The sequence below is a fragment of the Tauraco erythrolophus genome, chromosome Z, assembly GCF_009769465.1.
Source record: "Tauraco erythrolophus isolate bTauEry1 chromosome Z, bTauEry1.pri, whole genome shotgun sequence".
NCBI lineage: Eukaryota > Metazoa > Chordata > Aves > Musophagiformes > Musophagidae > Tauraco > Tauraco erythrolophus.
The window spans coordinates 51,832,984-51,856,026 of NC_141496.1; the positions used below are offsets into that span (position 1 = coordinate 51,832,984).

General features: G+C 43.2%; 2 protein-coding genes across 2 annotated transcripts in view; both read left to right on the forward strand.

Annotated features, from left to right (window-relative positions):
- The first annotated feature begins 10,939 nt into the window (after nt 1-10,939).
- Nucleotides 10,940-13,256, forward strand: ARL14EPL (ARF like GTPase 14 effector protein like). The gene is made up of 3 exons (XM_086629957.1): nt 10,940-11,050; nt 12,524-12,663; nt 13,034-13,256. Exons 1-3 carry the CDS (start codon nt 10,940-10,942, stop codon nt 13,254-13,256), a joined length of 474 nt encoding a protein of 157 aa, XP_086486083.1.
- Nucleotides 13,257-19,997: 6,741 nt separating this feature from the next.
- COMMD10 (COMM domain containing 10) overlaps nt 19,998-23,043 on the forward strand; it is a 122,012-nt gene continuing 118,966 nt past the window's right edge. The window contains exons 1-3 of the mRNA XM_086629616.1: nt 19,998-20,029; nt 20,212-20,302; nt 22,636-22,746. Coding sequence (XP_086485742.1) covers nt 19,998-20,029; nt 20,212-20,302; nt 22,636-22,746 — 234 coding nt within the window. The remainder of the gene's footprint in view (nt 20,030-20,211; nt 20,303-22,635; nt 22,747-23,043) is intronic.

Consider the following 23,043-nt stretch of genomic DNA (forward strand, 5'->3'; position numbering starts at 1 on the left):
TAGGAATATGCTTTTGAAGAAACCCTCTCAGTTGCCTCCAGTTAGCGTGCTTCAACCCCCAGGACAGTCTTGGAATGTGTGAACTGGATTATCTTTGGATGAAGTTTATCTAGGAGATGATGAGCTCCTGGTATGCACCTGATAGACACCACCATCTGATGGTCATTTTGTCCATGGCTTTAGAGTGCAACTAATCTAAACTAACCCCTCTGGAACATCACCAATTGTTGCCTTTCTTACTGCATTGAGATGCTCACTGATGTAGACATAGGGTTAATCATCTTGTTTATGCAGCATTTTGGAGGTAACAGACAATTCAGTCCATAAGTATTAGGAAACCATAGTAGCTTGTGGTTGAAGAAGTATGGGATCCTCAGTCTATGCAATTTATTTATTTGTGGGGTAACAGTATTATGACAAAATTACTGGTGCTCAGGTTAACATAGAAAACAATGTTATGTGGGAATGCAGGAAACATAAGAAGAGTTAGAGTACTGCACTCTGAGGACACAAGGAATAAAAACTAGACTTGCTGACACGGAGAATTTTTCACTGGCACCCTCTAAATATATTTAAGGAAAACATTGCCATGTTGACTGCAATGAATCTCCCCTGCTCCCCATGGCTGCAAAGAAAAATTGTAACTATTTTAAGACTATCTGAGGATCCCTTTAGTGCATGGGAACTACCAACCAGTGCAGTCAGGTTTGTGCTGGAATGGTTTGACCTCTTTAGCGTTTGATCCAGTTAAGAGTAATGCCGAAGAAAATTGTGTGCATTCTTGACAGTCTTCATCAAGCTGATTCAGAAGGCAGAGGAAGTCATCAAGGCTATGATGAGTTAGAGAGGTTTTGTTTCAGCATTTCCTGTGACTCCCACTAGTTAATCACTGGCTCTACATGCCTCATCAGATGGGCTAAGCAAAGCTCAAGAAAGTAATTGTTGCAGGATTTATGGACTAAACTTCCCATAACAACATTGTATCTCTAAGCCCAGTAGGTCCAAACCATTTCCTTCCAACCATGAGTAACCACTCTTTTGTTATCTTTTTCTTCTTTCTACTGAACAAAAATCTAATTTAGAAATGCCAATATGTAAATAATTACTAAATCAATTATAAATAAGAAGTTATTTTCAAATAATGGCTCTTGACTAATGTGTGCCTCTTGCCTGACATTGTGTGGCAGAATAGCAGCAAATTAGCAGCAAATAACATCGGCAGCTGTACAATGGCAGTTCTTGCTGCTATTGAGTTCAAGTTGAGCACTGAGGTTTGAAGAGTGGCAAATGGGAGATGCAGCAAGGGAAGGAGAGGTGCATGGGAGGAATCCAGGGCAAGCTGGGAAAGCTGCTTTATTGCAAAGGGAGTTGGGGTGAAAGGAAGTTCGTTGAAAATTAGTGTAAGGACGTGGACAGGACTTTAGGAAATGAGCTTTTACAGTACTTACAGAGACTGTGTAGGTATTATGTGGCATGTAATTGTGAAGATGGGGTGGTGGGAAGCAATTTCCAGTGAGAGATGTCATTGATGGACAGGGTGCATTTAGTAGGCCCTCAGGGAAAAAAAATGTAGATATGATGAGAAAGACCAGCTTTTTGCCTTAATTCCTGCTCTCTGCCCTGAGAGTGCAGAAGTCAAAAAGTTACACCTGTTCTGCCTTTACAGCATGCATGCGTGAGAGGGTGGGAGACTTGGCAGGGATGGGGAAGAGATGTGCAGTGGAAGGAGTGAGGGAGAATTAGCACCTGCCAGAATAGTTGGGAAGGGAGGACGAAAAGAGGTGAAAAGACTAGGGGTTCAAAGAGGAGACAGGATGAGAAAGCAAGTGAACGAAGCTGCAGGAGCAAGGGAAGATCCAAGGGAAATGAGGAGAGTGAGCTAAAGAGGGAGTTCAGGCTCCTCTGGAGTGCATTACTTGCCCTGCTTACTTTCCCCAAAGAAACTTGACCTGAGGTATTTTGAATGATTATGTTATATTCTTGTAGATCCTGTGTTGTTCGTCTAGAACAGGGCCAATATCCCCTCAGATGCGTCTCTGCCCCAGCCTCAGTTATCTGCAGTTCCTCACCAGTCTCTCTGACCTGCCATAAGTTGCCCACAGGCTGCAGTTGCCTTGGAGGCATCCTGCCTCTGGCAACAAGCACCTTCTCCCAAGCGTACATTTCCAGCTGTCCCCCAACATCTTCCACATCTCTTCTCTAGTGTGTTTCTTTTGTTTTCTCCTGCTTCTCTACTGCTCTTTCTTAAGTATCTTTGAGTGGTGGTGCCATGTGTTCCCCTGACTGGCTGCAATTTTGGTGTGTGATGTGCTGGTTTTGTTTATCTCTGAGCTGGCTGGACAGAGCTGTTAGCAAATAGGACAGTTCCTGGCCCACCTGGCTGTCTAAATCCTGACTGTACTGATCAATACAGTCCTGTAGTCTCTGTTGCAGCTGCCATCACCAGCTGCCCACAGTGCACAGCTTGCATCTTTCCTCCAAACGCCAGGGCTGGCACTAAGAAATCCTATGTCAATGCTCGTCCCCCTGCTGCCATGCACTCTCTCTGCCAGTTTCTCCATCACTGTCCATAGCCAAGCTATTTGCAGTAGGAAGAGACACTTCAGAGCTGATTAAGTCAAGGTCCAAGAGCACCAGACAACTGCTCCTTTGCACCTCCTGGCACAGCTGCTCCGCTGCAGACTCTGCCTGTGCCCCGTTTCCTCCTTGGCACCCTGAGGAGGCTTCTAGGCTGGTGAGGAGAAAGCAGCTCATTGTGAGGCCTGGGCGGTCAAGGTGTGAGCCCTGTGCCGCCTGGCTGCATTGATGGCACACATGGATGAGGCAGGTGGAGCAGCCTGCTCCATTCAGGGTTGTTGCAAATCCCAGAAGGATGGGTATGTGGTAAGGAAAAGGGGACAGGGGCAAAAGTACCCTAAATGAACAGTGATGTGTCCTCGACACATTCCCATTGTGCAGTGCCTCACAGAGGACAAAAAGAGCTGTAATCTCTGCATCCCCTTGCCCAAAGGTGCAAGGCCTCCTCCAGAGCCGAATGTGATGGACAGAACCAACTCTGTGACCCAACTAGTGGTAGTTTGATTCAGGCCCCAAAGGCAGTAAAGGCCTAGGCCATAATCAGGCCAACACCTTCTCTGTTTCCAACCTGTTCTCTGGAAGTGGGCACAGGAACAGGATGACATGGTGAGCATTGATGCATATGAGCTTGGAAACTGGAATACCTACCATGTGATTGACATAAGAACAGCAGGTGGCTCTTCCAAGACTCATTTGCCAAGGAACAAAGGAAGTCGTGGGTACAAGGAGTCTCATGCTTACCTTTTCCATCACAGGTAATTTGACTGTGAGCCAAACACTTCATTCCATAAATACAACAGTGTAAGTGAGCCTTCTTTGAATTCTCCCTGATAAACAAATAGCTGCATGGCAGTCATCTCCCCTTGAGCTGGGATGCTTCTCAGGGTTACTCCTCAAGGCTGAGACCCCTTACCAACCGCAGATGTTTGGTAAGTGACTGATGTCATGCATAACCTTGTATTGTAGTGCACTAAGATTCTGTATTGGTAACCTTGAATCATTATTACATCCTCTGTGTGCTAAGCAATAGAGTGAACCTTGTCATCTGTTAAGTCTCCACTTTTATAATATCTTACTTTGATAAAACCACTGTTGCTGCAGCCCTTGGCGGTGGTTCTTTAAGCTGTCAAAATCTTCCTCTCAACAGATGGACAAGGGGCTCTGGATTTTTGGGGACCGTTGTCTGTCATTCTGTGTGTTGGGATGCTCTCTGGGGCAAGGACCTGAGAAGGGATGGTGGCTGACCTTGGCCTGAAGCAGGATGCCCATCCTGATGCTCTTATACTCCTCAACAGGATGTTACCTTGAAGAAAAGTTAAAAGATTCCACAGTGCCTTTGTGGTGGACATGATTCATGCTGGCTTGAGGTGATTTCAAAACTTCCAAACATTGGTATGCACAGATAGGGACTCAGAAGAGCCTTGAGCCTTGTAATTAGAACTAGTCAGAGACAATTAACCACAAAGAAGGTGCGAGCCACCTGGGTATGAACATGTATAACCCTTCTGGGAAATCTAATGCAGATGCACATAGTTGAGCAATATGAACTTTACTGTCATCACCTGCAGCAGACACGTTCGGATGAATTATCCCCCCATGTCTCCAGCGCTGCAATAAAGAATGCCTACCTTCTAAAACTTAAAAAAAGTCTTACGAGAGTTTTTCTCTCCCGACTTTCGAGGTATCAGGATGTGGGGAGAAAATGAGGTGAAAAGGCTTGTGGGTTGAGATAAAGACAGAGAGATCATAGAATCATAGAATCATAGAATCATAGAATGGTTAGGGTTGGAAGGGACCTCAAAGATCATCTAGTTCCAACCCCCCTGCCATGGGTAGGGAAACCCTCCACTACACCATGTTGCCCAAAGCCTCATCCAACCTGGCCTTGAACACTTCCAGGGATGGGGCATCTTACTGATCACTTACCAGTTACTGTCATGGGCAAAAGGGACGTGACTTGGGGAATTACTTTGGCTTACTGCCAATTAATATAGACTTGGATAGCGAGAAACAAACCCCAAAATTAAAACATCACCTTCCCTCCACCCTCCCTCCTTCCCAGGCTCGTCATCACTCCCAAACTCTTCCACCTCTTCCCCTCGAGCAGCCCAGCGGGAAGGGAGGAATGGGGTTTGAGGTCAGTCCGTAACCGCTCCCCTCTGCCGCTGCTTCCCCCTCTGCCGCTGCTTCCCCCTCTGCCGCTGTTTCCCTGCCCCGGCGCGGCGACCCTGCGCCAAGCCGCGGTTCTGTCGGGAGACGTCCATCCCCCTGCTCCGGGGGCTGCGGGGCAGTCCCCGCTCCGGAGCCTCCCCCGCCGGCCTCCCTGACGCTGGTGCTCGCGCTGGTGTCCCTCACTTCGTGGCTTTCCCCCCTCATTCCTCTGCTCGCCGGGAGTTTTTGCCCTGCCTTAATCCGGCTTTCCCAGACGCGCCGCCCTCTCGGCTGCGGGGCTCCGGCGCGTGCTGCCCGACAGGAACCGTCGCTGCCCGCGTGTAGCCGGATAACGCTCGCAGGGAATGTTGTTACAACCTCCGCGCGACAGCAGGGACAGAGAGGGAGGAACGGCAAGGAAGGCGAGTGCGGGGGCAGGGGGGCGAGCAGCCACCCACGACTGGAAGAGAAGCAGGGGGGAGACGGGGACGTCGCCCGTGGCACGCCCGGCTCCCGGCGGGAACACCGCGCCGTTGAGGGTGCGGGGAGGTGGGATCAAACTCCGCTGCCGAGGCAGCCCGCCTGGAACCGGTCAAGGAAATGATGATGCCACATCGCTGGCGTCGGGCGTGGTAATAAAGCGGCGGAGAGGAGGAAGGGGGTGCTTTCGCTCGCCTCCCTTCTGCCTGTGTGGAAGACACGGCGCTAATTAAGCCATGACGTCGTCTGTCAGTAGCTGGGGTGCCGGTCGGCAAGGAGGTTTTACAGTCTTCTCTGGAGGAAGGTGTTTTTTTCCCCGCTTTGTGCCTCACAGGAGCCTTCCACAGCCTCTTCTCCCGGGCTTCTCAGCCACTAAAATTATCTCCCTGCCTTTCTATGCGCTTTGTCCCTGCCAGCTCCCGCCCTCCCCTCCCCGCTGTTGCTGATTTAAGCATCCAGAAAGGAGAAAACAAGAGGCAGAAACAGCTGATAAACCTGTCAGTTCAGAAAAAACGGCGGAGAGGGAGGAGGAGAGGGGTGAATTATAAAATGCAACATCACTGAGACCTCACTCAGTGTTACTGTCTTAACAATGAAGTCACAGAGCCTCAATGGGCTAAGAACGTTTCAGATTAATTTGAACACTGAACAATGCATTTATTTTGTTTTCTTCAGCTGCCCTGTTTGTACTGGCTGCAGGATGTTACCGAGCACACTGCGTGGCATAGGGCACTAAGGTGTAAAAGGAGCATCAACTTGACATTAGATAATGGCTTAAAAGAAATTTAACACATCAGTAACTATTTCTCTGCTTGTCTTTTTTACCCCCTCAGAAAAAAAAAAAAAAAAAAAAAAGAGTAGGGACATTTGTATCCAATCTCCCAAGGCGTATTTACAGTCACATGCTCTTGGTGGGGAAGACTTGTCCTATTAGGAATTTCACCACAAGAATCAACCTCTCTAAATGTCCCCTAAGATTTTAACCTGCATGTTCATCCTCACTTAATCGTAGCTACTCAGTAAAAACTATTTTATGTTGCAGGCTGTGCATTATCATGTGTGCCATGATAAACAAATATCATAACTCATGCTCAAACAATTCAGAAAAAGTTAAGATATACAAATAGAAGTATTAGCAAAATGGAAGAAAATGAGACATTAAGCATAAAGTAGTTTATGTAGATTTTATATTTATAGAGTTAATAATTCCCGTTTTCTCCATTATGTAGAATACGGAGAAATCAGAAGAACATTGGAAAAAATATAGGAGAATAAAACAGGTTGTAGATTTTTGTTTGTGTCTTGTTTTATGAGTACCTTGGAGATTGTGACTTTTTTTTCCCTTGAGGGGTTTCTGGTTTATTTTTCACAACAAGGAAAACAGTCTGTGGAACAAAATGAAGGTATGTGTAGGAGCATTTAAGTCATCTAGCTAAGGTCTGCTGGTAGGATGTTACATCAGCTTTTGGTTTTAAAAGTGTTTGGAGGGGAAGAAAATGGTATCGTAAGTAATAAATTTACTTGCCCTTAGACTGGGTTGTGAAATACCTTAGAGAAAGGATGGATACAGCTGATGAAGATAAAAGGACATGTTGGACTATTTGTCTAAGCACAATAGGAGAATTTATAAGACCTGACAGTTTTGGATGTTTTTTAGGGTTTTCTATGTTCAAGGGAAGTTAAGTAATGAAAGCCGTAAGTGATTGCAGCATGCTGGAAATTGGCATCTGGAGATATCAGGAGGAGCCTGAGTTGTCTCCATTAGTGCAACAAAAAATCCTGAAAGGCAGCAAGCTGAACTGTGAGGTTGCATTGTCACTTTAGCTATTGGCAACCATATTTATTTGATGACTTTTGACTGTTGGGAGATGGTGAACAGAATCCAGAACATTTTGTCTAAAGTGGTAAAATATTTCTTTACTACATCCATGTCCTAAAAAAAAAAAATCTCAATTTTTGTGAAATACAGTGGTTATTACAGTTTTTTTGTTTACTTTCCTTTAAAAAAAAGCTGTAAGAAATGCATTTGCTCGGTGAATATACCACAGATGCAAGTAATAAATGAAGACTCTCATCACAGTTTATATCATTTCTCTATTTCCACTTTTTGTGCTAAGTACTATTTAAAAGCCATAATTAATGAGAGAGAAAGTGTGAGGTCTTTTAGTTACCTGGCACTGTCTTCAGCCTGCTTCTCTGGGGAGCATTATTTTGATCATTTGTCTTCTGTTTCAGTTACTCTGGGGCTGATGTCATACTTCCACTGTCAGAGGAATTGTGCAGCAGTAAACCTACGCTGTGCCGGCACCTTTCTTTGGTAAGTACAATTCAAAATTCTGGGGAACCTCCTTTCTGTCTTGCTGTCTGCTCTGAACATACACCCTTCAGAACTGCAGGTTTTCAGAAGGTAAGTCTGGCAGATGTCTTCTGCCTATTGCATGACAACCAGAAGATGCACATGATTTTATAATTATCTCTTGGAGTTCAGCTAAAGGATCCCTCACTTCCAGATATGGCAGAAAGGTTCTGGGATTGAGAGGGAAAACTCATGAGGATTTGTTTTATTTTACTGGGATTGGGTGAGAGTTGCTCCTCCAGACTCCTGTCACAGAATGGGCCATTGCTTTGTCACCATGTTTATCAGTTTTCTGGGAAACCGGGTGAGTTAGAAGAGACAAGACCTGTTTCTTCATCTGGTCTGTTTTTCCTGGCTGGCTTCAAGGCCATCTTCTGAACACATAGGCACGTTTGGAGCTATGAGAGAAGGCGCAGGCTAGTTGGTAAGTGGCCTTTCTGCATCTTTACAGCTCAGTCCATAGTTAGAATCATGGAATCATAGAATGGTTAGGGTTGGAAGGGACCTCAAAGATCACCTAGTTCCAACCCCCTGCCATGGGCAGGGAAACCCTAGTTGATCCTGAGGAAGAGTAATTTATTTTCATTCTTAATTTGGCTGGCATCAGATGTCATATAGAGGTTTTAAGATGCATATGTGAATGTGCCACAAACCCAACTGCTAGTTTCTGAGCCCACAGGCATTGCCGCAGAACTAGGCAATGAGGAAGAAGGGACTACTGCAATGGGTCAGTCATGTGTCCATCGGGTGCTTAAAGCCATAGGGACAGCATCTTGTCTTGCTGTGGTGAAGGTAATGAACATGCTTACAGATCTCAGCCAGAAAGTCTCCAACAGCATGAACAAATACAACATAAAACAATGTGCATTCACTCTGGCAAGCACTGCAAAACTACCAGCTTTAGGCTGCTGAGATCAAGCAGGCTGAAGTATCTGGAATCCCAGTCACCAGATTTCACACCAGCTTAAATATTTAGCAGTGCAATCTGTAAGGATCATAAATAGGAATATTAACTTTTTGAAAAAGCAGATACAGGAAAGTATTTCTCTTATGAAAATCGTAAACAAATGCGGTTCCTTCCAAATCCTAACATCTTCTGAAACTGTTCTGTGAGCAGAAACATCTGTCACCTGGATGAGACCAAGTGTCTTTTAATATAACACGGCCTCTGATTTTCTTTCTCCCTTAATCTGCTTTTAGCCTTGTCAGTTGTGCCAAGGGTTTGTGCTGAAATTACCAGTTCTCAGCCATAAGCTACAGCCACAGTGGGATGTTGAGATGTGGGTGATCACCTTCAGGAAGTACTTGCTGTATTCAAAAGTGTGGGAGAACACAAGTTTTGGTGGAGGAGGAATACAATTGATGGTTGTCCTCAGAGTTGAAATTTTTATGGAAGAGACTAGTGTCCAGTGCACTGCCCCTGGATTATCACTACAGCCAGACCAAAAACAGTAGATCAAAAAGCTCTACTGCAGGATCAAAAATACTTTCCTTTGGATAACTAGGTTCTGCAGACTTGAGAGTGGATGTCTGTGTCTCACAGCCTCCCCCATTCTCCTGTTCCCCTTCAGAACAATTTATGGAGGATAATCAGTTCTGTGAGTCTCATCAGTCTCTGAATCTTGCAGCTTCCTAGTCACACTCTGCCTCATTTTTGAGTATCTTTCCTGGAGATTAAAATTTGACACTTTGTCTTCACAATACATACAGAGACAGAAAAGTGCTGCTTTTTCTGTTCAGAATATTTTCACTGAGGTGCAAGGGCATTTGAAATGTTTTTGGAACAAGATGTTTGTTCCTTTTCTGCCAATATTTCAAAAGAGGCTTCTGATTTTGGGTGTTTGGCTCTGGACAACTGCTAGAACCTAGTTTCCAAAGGAGGCAAATATTTACACCACCAGAGTATACACAGGAATTCTGCATGCTTACACTGATAACCTGCTGATGGCTGTTCTGCTCCTGACCCCTGCACGTGGTAATAAAACAGGCACGGATGATGGTCATGCATACTCATAAAGTGCTTTAACAATGCTGGATGCATGGTTGGACACAAGAGGAGATGCAGGAAGCAAATCTTTATCAGGACTCCAACTTGAGTGCAAACGAAGAGCAATGCTTACTTTCTCTGGAGGAGTGGCCTTCATTCTTGTTTTATTTGTGGGTCTCTTGCAAATTTCTGGTAGGAAAGCAGGCTTCTCCATACAGCAAATGCTAATTGCCTGGTAATAGCTATCCTTTTCTAATCCTAAAAAGATGCTCAAGTCCCAGGACTATCACTGTTGCTGTAGAGCATCCCATTGTGGACAGTGCCATTGTGGGAGAGTGTGGGCAACACCTGGGGAAGTACTGGAGGAACTCCAAAACAGCTTAAATATTTCTGGTGGTGTTTGGGGTTAAAGTCTGAGGCGCTGGAACTGCTTATATTGCATAAAAGGTTTCAACTAAGTAACTTCACAGCATGGGTAAGAAGAAGTAGCGAACATCCATCCTCAGCAGTTGCCACCACCATTTCTGTGTGACGGGGAGAGGTGATGCATGGCATTTGTAGGACAGACTCACAGAACCCACGGTCCTCCCTGGGTGCTTTGTTAGCAGAGTGAGTGATGTGCTTTTTTTCCTATTAAACCTAAAAGCTACACATTGTATTTATAGATAAAATCTTCCGCTAAGCTACAGAATGAGATTTAAAAGCCAAGAAGTTTTCTTCTAGTCCATTGGTTGAAGTCTTTAGGAAGAAAATTGTCAATGTGCAGGGATTGCAGTTGCTAAGGTCACAGCTCTGACACCCTCTTTGGGTCCTATGAATAACGCCAGAGAATATGCCCAGGCCCCTCCCGCTCTCCGCCTCCACATACTGCGGCCGCTCCGATTTTGGAGCCTTGCAAAAAGAGCTGTAGCTGGGACAACAGTGTCACCTGCTGGCACGAGAAATGACTGCTCCTGCGTGCTTGCGGTCTTCGGTTGCGCTTACACATCTCCGACTGCCTCTTAGGTGTTCTGTGAGAATACCGGTTCTCACCGCTACATTAAAGATGACAATGTGGTGAAGTGGTGTCAATAACAGAGTCAGAGCTGACAAGATTTCTTTCAATTTCTGTGTTATTTATACACTAGAGATGTTTTGAGGTTTGCTTGACGAATAATAGAGTGGCTTTGGTTTTACAGCTTTTGCATATGTCAGTTGTATTATTTTAATGTGTTTTTTAAATGGAGGCTGATACCAAGCCACATTTTGTTCTGCATTTGGTGTTGGTTAAGAACGTATAAAAGCCTAGTATGGATATCCCCTGCTTACCTTAAAACCTTAACTTAAAACTGTAGATCTCTTCATATGTCTAACACATATGTATATATATATTTCACAAGGGTGATCAAATGAGTGCTCACGTGGAAGAAAACTGCAAGAAAAGCAATTCTGCCCAGGAAATGTCTGCAGAAGGAAATGTCTCTGCTATTAAGGACTGCTCAACAACACAAAAACAATCGGTATGACTTCTCCAGTACCATTTTATTATTAAGATATTTGCAGTTCCCTTCAATTTCTTAAAAAAAAAAAAAAGGAAAATAAAAAAGCAGGACTCAACAGGGAAATATCAGTATCAACAACAGCTAAATGAGTCAAGATTGCAGTGCAGTAATTTAGAGGGCTAAGAGCACTTACAAGCTCGAATGAAACAGGAAGTAGGGAAATAGGAGAGTACTCTTACAGGGAGGACTATCTGCACAGCTTATTATTTGTTTTCAACTTGAAATCGCATAATTTATGGTCGTAGACAATGACGATGCCGAAGCATATGCTCTGCACCTAAAATCTACCCCAGACCCAATAGCAGAAACGTTTGAATAATGTAGGTGCATGAGATTGCTCTATAGGTTTTCAGGACAATGCAGCTGAAGATCCACAGCATCAGCCACCTTCTAGATAAGTACACTGAAGTGCATGCATGTTTCTAAATCACTGTGTCAGCAGATTGGACTGAACTGCCACTGCTTTCCCCATGAGAAGCAGTGAAGACACTAACTTGTTTGTGAAAAATCACTGTGGACTCTGAATGGTATGACACCCTCCAGGGAGGCTGAGGGGTGGCAAGTCAGCTCCATTTAACTAAGAGGAGAAAAGATAAATTTGTATGTATGTTTGTGCCTTTGCATAATGAATGACAACTGTATGTTCAGTGCCCACAGTCATTGTCCAAAGAGAAACTGTTTGCCATAATGCCCATGTTTGTTTGCATTGACTTTAAACATGACTGTCAACATACATGGGCTATGTGGCATGGTAATACACAGAGCCAATGTTTGAACCTCCAAAACTGTTTAGCATTTTTAGCTAATTGCTAACATGAGTTCCATAAAATAGGCAAGAAAATGCTCCCTCCTATTTCTCAAAAATTGTGCTTAGTTTAGTTTCTTTATTTTTCTGTGTGCTTTTTTTTGTATTGCCCACTTGTGCAAATGCTTCCTTCCTGCACTGGTTGCTCCTCCAGACGTTTCTCTTGCACCCAGATTGTTTGAACAAAGGTGGGTTCTAGGCATCTGAGGCAACAGTGAAGATAAGGGCAAATCCAGGTGAGATGCTTATAATCATAGGACTTGTTTTTACATTATGGATAAAGTCTGAGAAAAAAATACATGATTCTGCCTCTCACAAGATCACTTTCAAACTCCACGCCGCTGTACCAGAGTCATGTATTCAGAGTCGTGGTCCTTCCCTCTCCTGTCAGGATGCATAGTTGGTCGTGGGAATGACTGGTAAAGGAATACTCCATCAACAATTAGCCAAGTGAACACTTTAAACAATAGGATCTTAATTTAGGTTGAGTTTTGCTTCATTTTCTTACCTGTGTTGTTTTATTTTATCAAGAATATTAATGTCATTTGAAAGCCAGTGAGGACATTTGGCAGCTAATAAATAGTGCTAATTATACTAATTATAAACTTTCTGTTGTTTATTTACAGCAACAACTTGAGAAACAATTAAAATGCTTAGCCTTTCAAAATCCAGGACCTCAAGTAGCTGACTTCAATCCGGAAACTAGGGAGCAGAAAAAGAAAGCGTGCATGTCACAGATGAAACGAGATTTTTTTAATAAGCCCAAGTAAGATGTGCTAATTTTTTACATATTTTACTTTAAAAAATGGCTGGTATGCTGTTTACTGAATAGAAATTAAATTAATACAAGCATTAATATTTTGAAGGGAGATTTCTTACTACACATGAAAGCTGTGCTGGGAAAACAAGCTTTTTCTGTGTGACTTAAGAGAAATTTGATTTACTTCTTTGTCACGCTTTAATTTTTAATAATAGTGGCTGTTGCAATTAGGATATAATGCTGGTATTCCATCATGCTGTGAGGTTGTTAAAGAGGAAATATTTCTTCCTGGACAGATGTTTTCCACATTTGTTTGGTTTAGTATTTGAATATGTTGAAGCATTCTCTGAGAATCGCTTTTTCTTCTCTTTTGCAGAAATACGAAGAAATATGACAAACATGGCAGGCTGCTTTGTAATAATATCGATTTATGTGACTGCCTGGAAAAGAACTGCCTGGGTTGCTTCTATCCTTGCCCGAAATGCAATTCAAACAAATGTGGATTAAAATGTCGCTGCAATAGGAGATGGGTTTATGATAGGATTGAGACTGAAGCTGGGAATGTGATCAGCGTGTTGCCATTTTTTGTCCCTGACTGATTTTGTTCTGATAGCTTTTGCACCTGAGCAAAGTAAAGTAAATCTTGGCTTTATGAATTGTCTCTAGTGAAGTGCCTGGTAGTGGTGCTTGTGTTCTTTATTGCTGCCTACCTAGAAGACTTCCACCTTCCCCATTAAGTAAAAGTATGTATTTCATTCTTCCTCATCCTTGTGAGCTTTACTGAGCTACCTAGGCAGTCCTCTTTAAATCTTGACTTTCTAAATTGAAGATGGCTGGACTGCTGTGGGAAGACAATTTTCTTACCCTGGGCTGCTGAACCACGTTACCTGCAATCAGTATTTTCTTGCTGATTTCTCTGTAGTCACAGTTCACAGGTGATCTCCAAGAGCATGCTGCTAGTGGAGGAATCATTCCCTGGGCCCAATGCTTGTTGGTTTTGATGAGACTCTGCCAATTTTGAATGTGGCACCACCTTCTCTCCTAGAAGAGGCCATTCTCTGTGGACAAAAACCTTCTGCTCCAAGTCAGAGATATCTCCCAGTAGAAGAAACTTCCTGGAACAGATCTCAAGAATGTTTTAACACCACAGTCTCCTTCTGACACGATACGTTGGAAAGATTTATTGCTCCTCTCAAGTAATGACACAGTAGTACTTAAGCTTGTAGCATAAAAACACCCAGTATCAAAAAACTTCATAGGAATATTTGATATGGTGGTTAAAACCCTCTTTGTTGGATCTGGTGCTGTTCTCTCATATACCCTGCTGGTCCCAAAGCAGCTTTTGATTTGTGCCAGGAGTCCAAATAGCCCACATCATCTCTGAGCTGTATTTCTTAAGGTAGGTGGAAATCCTGGCAGTGTAGTCAGCGATTGGTTTCTTGTTCCAGTTGTGCCACAGACTCCTGAACTTGACTGAATAAGCAGCTCTTCAAGAAGATAAAGGGGATTTACATGGACAGGAAGATGGCAGCCTTCCTTTGAAATAACCTCAAGATCTGAAACAGACACATTTGAATTAGCTTCACTTTCTTTCCACATACAGGCAAAAACCCCAGTAGTTTTTCAAGTGGATTCCTGTGGTAAGGCTACACATTACAGTTTTTGAGTAACGTGATTAAATCCAGATTGGTGAAAATCTTTAGAATCCCATTATTGAATTCATTGGTGTTAACTTTGTGGTTTTTAACATGAACTGTGCTTCTGTCACAATCATAGCTACATGCAAGGTATATGAGAAGTCCATCACTAACACTTTTAGTGCAACCTTGAAAATGTAGCACAAAACCTGAAAAAACAGAAGTGAGAGCCAAGATAAAGATAATGAAATAAGAGAATGTTGCAGAGGCAGTTCTGCTGTGGTTTGAGAATGACTCTTTATCCTTGCAATGATCCTGCTAACTATTCCCCCAATTCCAAATGAGCAGCTGACAGTGCACAAGTGTAATCCCTATCAGGGCAGTGTACCTGAGGAAAAAAAAATAAAAGAAAAAGACTGGTGTCATACACATGTTTATACTGATTGTGAAACTTAGTGGTAGATACATGCATATAAAAATGACAACAAAGTGCCCATATCTGATAGTTTTTGTTAGGCAATTACATAATGCCACACTGCATATTCTGTGATTTACAAACTTGAAAACTCAAAACCAAAACAAAGACGTGCACAGCATTTTCTTTTTTTGCCTTCGTTGCACTCCATTAGACTTTAAGCCAGAAATTTATCCACTGAAGACTCTCAGTATTTAACAATTTGTCTATACTTCTCAACATCAGAAGTTGTCACAGCTCTTGAGAAAAATATGCTCTCCTGGTGTATTGCGCTGGATAGTTATAGCTGCTCCTAAACCAACGGCCAATTGAAAGGAAATACTAATGAAATTATTACCCTGTGGCTCAGAAGAATCCACAATGAAAGCGAAGGCCATTAAATATTATGGCTTTTAAGATGTAAAGGTGTGCTAAAGACAAAGAACACCCAAGGCTTTATCAGATGAGTTAAGAGATGGGACTTTTGAATAAGGCAGACCAAAGCTGCGTTGGGGCACGAAGCTCACTAGCTAGTCAGCTGTATCAGGGCCACCACTCCCATATCTGCCTCTGTTTCCATGCTAATTAATGAGCAAAATTAAGCTCAGTGTTTGAAAATCCTTCATGCAAAGTTCCGCAATGAGAACTTAGAATTATTTATATAAATCATTTTACGTAAAGGCTCCATGATTACTCATTTACAGTTACATATATAACATAGCACCTCTGGAACACAGACTAGGAATAAAATTGATTAGAGCACTGTAAAACAACAAGCAAAATATGGAGATTTTTTTTCCCCCCAAAGCTCCTAAATTTTGTATGAAAAGTGTTATGGGATTCCTGTCCACCTGGAGATTTAATGTTAGGTAACCGCAGTAAACTGCACGGTATTCAGTTTACCTACAGTGCTTTAAAAATGACAGACAGTCAGCCCTGGGAGGTCAGATCTGTGGTTCCAGAAAGTCTAGATAATTCAGTCGCAAGCTCAGACCACTAAATTCTTCCTCCTAGCTTAAAATGAACTTCTGCATATGGAGAGGTGCCCTTCAATCCCACTGTGTCATTTAGAGGAAATAAGTCCGTACTGTTATTGAACTTATGCTAGTATGTGCCAGCATTTGTAGAGGTAAGAACTCTACAGTTAATACTTGCCAGCCTCTGTGATTCATGCAAACATAGAAAGTCATCAAAAAAAAAGAAGAAAAATAATACACTTTGAACTCTTTTCCAGACATTTTTCATGGTCCTTTTAACACCTCCTATAAGAACACAACTGAAGTTTCCTTATATACATTCACACCAGAGTAGAACAGAGATTGGATTTACTTCAGGGGGAAAACCAGAAGAGCTCGACTAAAGAAATATATACCGATACTTTCTGGATAAATATTTAAATATGCCTTAGATAAATATTTGCACCAAAAGCATTACAGTTGCAGCAGCTCTATTAAGTTTCTCAGCTAGTGATAGAAATATTGATTGTAGCTTCTCCTTTGGACATATTCTTCGTGATCTTAAAACATTTTAAAATAAATTATGCGTGTTTCAATGGACTATTTTGTTTGATCCCATTCTACTTGGAAAACAGAAATATCAAGTGTGAGCTAACAGCAACTTTGAACATTAGTCAGAATGTGATACTTGCATTTCATTTACCCTAATTTGTAATCTTGGCATAAACCATAGAAAGATTTCCTGTCCTATCATTTGCAGAGAGCAATGCATCTTTTCTCCATTGGCCTGGTCCTGCAAGGTACTGACTTGCTTCCACCTCTCCTCAGGTGCAAGTGTATGAATGCTGATCCCTTACAGGATCATACCTCTGTGTGTTCTAATGCAATAAATTAAGGCCTATTGTCCACAGCGGAAGCTCCTGTACGGTCACAGATGCCTTTGATTAAAGGAGTAGGCTGCGGAGCCCTGATTTCCATTGTGATGCGCTCTGTCACCCAAGTAACCTGACTCCTTTCGCATGACGAGATGTAATAGCGAATGTTCACATATAAGCACAAAAATAGCAAACAATAAACCAGCACACAGAACCAATAAACTGAGCCCACCGCCCTGATTCATAGTTCCGGGCCCTTACTCATTCTGAGCAGAATCCAAGTAGTCCTGGAGATTTTAATGAGATTACTCATACAGTGGCACCCAAATAACAGCACAGAAAGAACGGCAGATTACTTCATAATGATAACAGTGACAGACTGCAACAGAGGGTGAACACTTAGAACACACTTTACAAAAAAGAAGTATTTTTTCAACAAGATTGCCAAAGTTGAGCGATTTAATACTAGGTGAAAGGCCCAATTCAATCCTTGCCGCACCAATTCATAGTTTTCTAACTTCAACTGCTTGGTCCACTTGCAAGTTGCAAGTGAACATTTATGTGAAACTTTACTGGTTTGTTTTCATTTAGTTGTAGGACAAATATTTAGTCAACATGTTCTTCTGTGTGTGTCTTCAGAAGCAAGGAAAAATAACAGAGATGAAGACGACAGAAAAAGGAAAGGCTTGAGCGTAGACAAAATGGCACTGCGAGTAAGAGGCTATGGAATAAAAAGTGGATTAAGAGGAGCCAAGCAAAAAAGAGAAAATAATACATCCAAAGAAAACAGGTCCTGGTAGGATCTTGAGAGGCTATAGTCCTCAATGCCGTGTCAGCTTTACTCACTTTCTGCGCATTTATTATCCATTTTTCATGACAGATGTTTGTCTCTCTGTACTTTAAAACCTCTAATGAAAGAGATTCCTCAACTTCTCATGCAATTTATTACAGTGCTTAACTGACCTTCTGTAGAAAGTTTTCCATAATTCCTAACTTTACATCCTTTTCATGCTCTATATATAAACATAGAAGTATTTTAAAAAGCAGAGATTAAATAAATTCTAACTGAAGGGCTGGGTGATGAGCAAAGCCTGCAAAACAACCCATAATAACATGAAGCCCGTTTTGTCTTTGTGGAAGAACAGAAGATATAGTTCAATTTCTGGAAATGCAAAGTAGGGGAGACTAAGCTTTTCAAAACTGTTGTAAGGCAGTAAGATTCCTAACCTTCATTAGGAGCAGAATGCTCTGAAGTCTCAGTCATGGATGTCTAAGATTTTGTCATAGGATGTGAGCAGATTAATCCAAAAGACCATACTACAATGGATCATGGACGCAAGTATAAAACAGTAAAAAATGAATGGATGTATGAGAAGTCACAACTTTTTATACTTCTCTTTTAGGAACAGAAAAGGTATTAGGAAAAACAATATTTAATTGCGCACTCGACAGCACCTTATCAGATCAGCTTCATTATTTATTATTTCAAATCAGGTGCTCTCTTTCCTGTATGTCGTCAGTGAGGCTTTGAACACAGAATAATACAGGGTGGAAGAAACCTCCGGAGGTCTCAAGTCAAACCTCCTGTGTGAAGCAGGTCCAGCTGGAGGAGGCTGCTCAGGATCCTGTCCAGTTTGAGTTTTCATGTTCATTGTTTTGACTATTCATTTTGAATATTCATTTGATGCAGCAAAGCATGAAAGACGACGCTTTAAAACAGGTCCATATGATTATAAAACCAGAGAATTGGCAGCAAACCTGAGTGGTGTATCCAATACCTATATCGGCTGGAACTTTTTAAAATAAGTAAGCAATTGTCTAGACTTCCAGTTGCCCTTTCTCGTTTTGACTGAAGAGATTTTATAAAATTCTGCTCTCGGGGGAGATTTCCTAGAACAAGAAGTTACGTTATTTCAGCATGGAGTGAAAAGCTCGGGTTTTTTTCCAGCCAAATAAACTTCTTGCAAGAGTATTGTGTTTTCATGTTTTATAAGAGTACAGAAAAACAGATGAAATAGTTCAATGTAATTATTTTTCACCCCAGAACAATGGCTTGAAAAGTGTAGCTGCCGTCCATAACAGCGACTGTGAGTCCAACTTTTGGTGTATAGTATCAATGTTGTTGAAGTCTCAGCCAGGAATTCCCTGCTTTAAAATTCCCGTTGGGGTATGGCCAGGTTTGTCACTCTTTTCCTGAACTTTGGTCCTCAAGGCTGAGTCTATTTAAACAGACATTATCTTTTCAAAGGTCCTGGCTGAAATCCTGGCCCTACTGATGTTAATGACTAAATTCCCCTCACTTCATCAGAGGAAAGATTTCAGGATGTAAGTTGATAAAACACTTCTTTACAGGACCTCAAAAATTTCTGGCCTTTTCCCACCTGCCTCTTGAGCCTACCATAATTTATTAACATACACCTAACCCTTTGGGCCACCTCTTACAAACCTTTACAGCCGTGTTTAGAAGTCTTTTGCAGGCTTTCCATATTTTTAGTTGGCTTTCTAGGAAAACAAGGTTGACACAGTCACGCTGCCTGTTCCTGTGTTTGATGTCTCATTGTCTTTTAGCCCATTTTTCAATTTCAGCCAAATCTGATGGAAACCAGGGGTCTCAGAGACATTACATCCATTCAAAGTAACATCCATATAGTAGAAATACCCAACTGAGTGCTGCTTGGGCAGGAGCTCATATGTTAACGCTGTCCATGTGGCTGGCCAAACAGCATGAACTTTGCCTGGAACTTGGCATGATGTGCTCAGCGCCTTGCGCAGGGAAGTTGGACGGTGTGGGACAGGGTGGTGAGGACTTTGGGGTTGTTACCTGGGAACAGGTGAGTTGGGGAAGGCAGGAACGCAGCCACCCGATGTTAGTTCCATGGCCTCTGCCAAAATTTGCTGCAACACTTCAGGCGTGACGACTTTATTACAGGTTTGTGCTCTGCTAACAAGAAGTTGGCTGCCCCGTGTTTTGGAGCTGGCTGGGTACCACCACACGGGAACAAAAAGGGTCTGTGGGACACGGAGGGGTTCCACACAACCCACGCTTCAGCGGTGTGACTCAGATATGGGCACCGACCGCGTGAGACAAGAGGGTGAAATCCGGCCCCCGGCACCTCCTGCAAGGCACCAGGCGCCCTTTACAGCTTTTAAATCCCAGGATTTGAACTACAGCCTTTCCAACAGCTGCGGGGCGCTGCGAAGCAGTTAGGGAGGCGCCGCCACTTTCCCTCTCCCCGTTACCTCCAGACCCCAAACTCTGCCTTCACCCGCGACTGCGCGGCGGCCGGTGGGGCGGCGGCCCGTGGGACAGCGACCGCCACCGCCACCGCGGCCGAAGCGGGGCGGGGCGGGGTCGAGCGGAGCGGCGGCGCTTGGCCCCTCCGGGCTGCCGTCGCGGGGCGGGGCCGCAGTGGCAGCCATGGCGGCTCCCGTCGTACCGGAGAGCGACAGGTACCGGCTGCGCCGGCGGCAGCGCGGGCAGGGGCGGGCGCGGCACTGCGGGTCGGGTCGGGTCGGGGCAGGGCGGGGCAGGGCAGGGCAGGGCAGGGCAGGGCAGGGCAGGGAGCCTCGCCGCGGTGGTGAGGCGCGGCGGGGCCTGGGACCCCCTCATCGCTTCCTCTTCTTCCGCGCAGCATCCGCAGGGCCGTGTCGCTGCTCAACGCCATGGACCCGGACCGGTTCCCGCGGCTTCTCTCCCGCCTCCTCCAGAAGCTGCACCTGAAGGTCGGCGCGGCGGGGCGCGGCGCGGCGGGGCGGGGGAGCCCGCCGGGGCCGCCTTCAGCCGGCAGCAGTGCCGGCCGGGCGTGTGCGGGGGGGGCGGCGCGGGGCCCAGCCGGGGCCGGGCGCGGTGTCGGCCGCGCTGCGCCGGGGTCTGCGGTGAGCGGCGCCGGCGGACCGGCAGTGCAGCGACCCGCCGAGTCCCGCTCCTCCCCAGCCGCCCTTCTCCCTGCTGGCAGCGTGGGCAGCCTGGCCCGTCCTGCTGCGGGACGCGACGGGAGCGGAGCCGAGCCCGGCAGAGCTCTGTCCGGCTGGCAGAGTCGTCCTTTTGGGACAGATGCAGCGCTCTATTTTGCTAAGAGACAATTACTTCCAATTTTTGCCTTTTAAAGTATTTTTGATCTTAATTTGATTCGTCGCTGGCTGTTCAGAACTGTTTTAGGTGCTTTAAGTAAGAACCAGTAACGAATGGCAGAAGGTGAATGGTGTGAGAACCAGCAGTGTTATAACCTGCTTCCATTGCCTCCAGCTGCTGGTGCCTCTTGAGAACGCTCTCAGAGGAGATGCATCTTCCTTGGCTTTTTGCACAGACTCTGCTTTTGCTCTCTCAGGAGAAAGACTAAATGCACATACACATTTTTTTTTCCCCCCGTTTCTGTATGTCCGTTGACCAGAGCTATCTGTGGAATTGAGATTAAAAATTAAGTCTATAACTTTTAATGATTTTTTTTGACATCTTTAAAAAAGGTGGGTTTTTTTTAAATTACAGAATAAATAATAAAGAAAAATGAAGACATAAAATCAGTAGTCAGTTTGATCACATAGGGCCAAAAAGTCAAATAGAGACTAAATCTAACCTTGGCAATAAATATTGCAAGGGAAACTGTAAGATAAATGCTGACACGCACCTTATTTTGTTGAGTTTCTTTGTCTTTCAGTGTCAAATTTTGTTTATTCCCTTGTTTCATGTTTAGAAAAAATATAAAAAGAATACAGAACTTGTTTTCTGTACCTATATATATGCAAATGAAATATTAAAATATTACAGGTTGGAAGCAGCATGGATAGAAAATGCAAATATATTAAAGGTCGTAATTCTGAGACTATAAGGATTGTTTCGATTATTTGATACAGTTGCTGACTTTATTCTTACCAGAATTAACATCTTGGATGCTGCTGTTATTGCAGAGGGTTTTCTCAATTGTTTTGCATGGATATTAACTCATTGTTCACTGGAAAGTGTCACCAACTCTTTTTTTTTTTTTTTTTAACTGCTCAATAGTAGTTTAGTAGCTCTTCACAATTTTAATCAGTGTTTATATAAGCTGGAGTGGTCTTTTTAATTTAGCCCACTCAGTCGATCTCATTAATCTCTCAGCCGGCCTTTTCAAAATCCCCGACTCTAGGGCATGTTAAATTGCTAGAAACTAAATCAACTTATTTGCCGTAACAAAGCAGATACTCAGAGCTCCGCTTTTCCTTCTAACAGCTAATGATTCAAATAATGATTCCATTTGATACTCTTGTAACAGATATCACAATCATTGAAGTCTTTGTGTAATTGCCTCATTTTGTTTATTCTGACAGCTCAATTGCTTTTTTGTGTAGCTTTGCAGTTTTGGATTACCAAGTGGTCTAACTAAATACGGTGTTTTGATGTCCGTAGCATAGATTTGTTACTAATTATGTTTTAAAAGACGGCAATGTCTGCGTTTATGTTACTGTTTAATTTGCTGTAGTATAATAAATATAACTGCTGTATTTTAAAAGTACAGCATGTTCTCAGTAGTCTTCCGTAATACAGTAGGCTGTAGGTTCAAATCTGACTTTGACAATAGGCATACATTAGGCCTTTATTTCCTTTGTAACAGCGTGGGTGGTTTTCAGAAGAGTATCCAGAGTAGAAGCAGCGTACATAACTAACTTCACTACAGTTTTGCCTTCTGTTTTCTTTGGGGTCTGATTCAAGTAATGCTCTTCTTACTTTTCTTATGTTTATTTCGAAAAGGTTGCTGGAGCGATCTGATAGTTGAAAGAAAAATATTTCTTTAGTGTTTCTCAGGTGCAAAGAGAAAGAAAGCATTTTCTTGTGATGTATTTCAAGTAATCCTGATAGCCTCATGTGATACTGTTGGCTGATACTGTTGATAGTTTTAATTTTGATTGTCAGTCAGAGGAATTGCATTGTATTTTTCTGTTGGAAAAGAACTTTGTTGTTTTTATTTAGAAATAACTGGACAGCCACTGTGTTTATAAAAATGGGAAGAAAGCTTTTGTTTTGATAAGTATGTTCTAGGTTGCTTAATGGAGTTCTAGGACTAACCACTTTTGTGCTTCAGGCTGAAAGTAGCTTCAGTGAAGAGGAGGAACAGAAACTTCAAATAGCTTTTTCGTTGGAAAAGCAGGACCTTCATCTAGTTCTTGAAACTATATCATTCATTTTGGAACAGGTACCTTGTTTCTCTCCTTATGAATTGTTGATATTTTTAATCCGATAGTAGATTTCAAAAATAAAAAAGTCAAATCTTTAGTATGCTATGCATGGTTTTATTGCTTTTGTTTGATTGCTTTCCTGATTTGGATTAGGCTCACTGCCTACATGGGATACAAGTTGTATCCCAAGACAAGAGTCCTACGTGGGATACATGTTGTATGAAGACTCTTTTGTGTCCCTGCTGATAGCTACACTTCTTAGAGTAGCTGCTTTTTCTGGCAGAGCACAAATTTTTTAACAGCCCTTTGGTCTC

Coding starts and splice junctions, on each gene's coding strand:
- ARL14EPL (XM_086629957.1), top strand. CDS start 10,940: ATGAGTGCTCACGTGGAAGAAAACTGCAAGAAAAGCAATTCTGCCCAG. Junction 11,051..12,523: donor CAACAACACAAAAACAATCG/GTATGACTTCTC, acceptor GTTTATTTACAG/CAACAACTTGAGAAACAATT. Junction 12,664..13,033: donor GATTTTTTTAATAAGCCCAA/GTAAGATGTGCT, acceptor TCTCTTTTGCAG/AAATACGAAGAAATATGACA.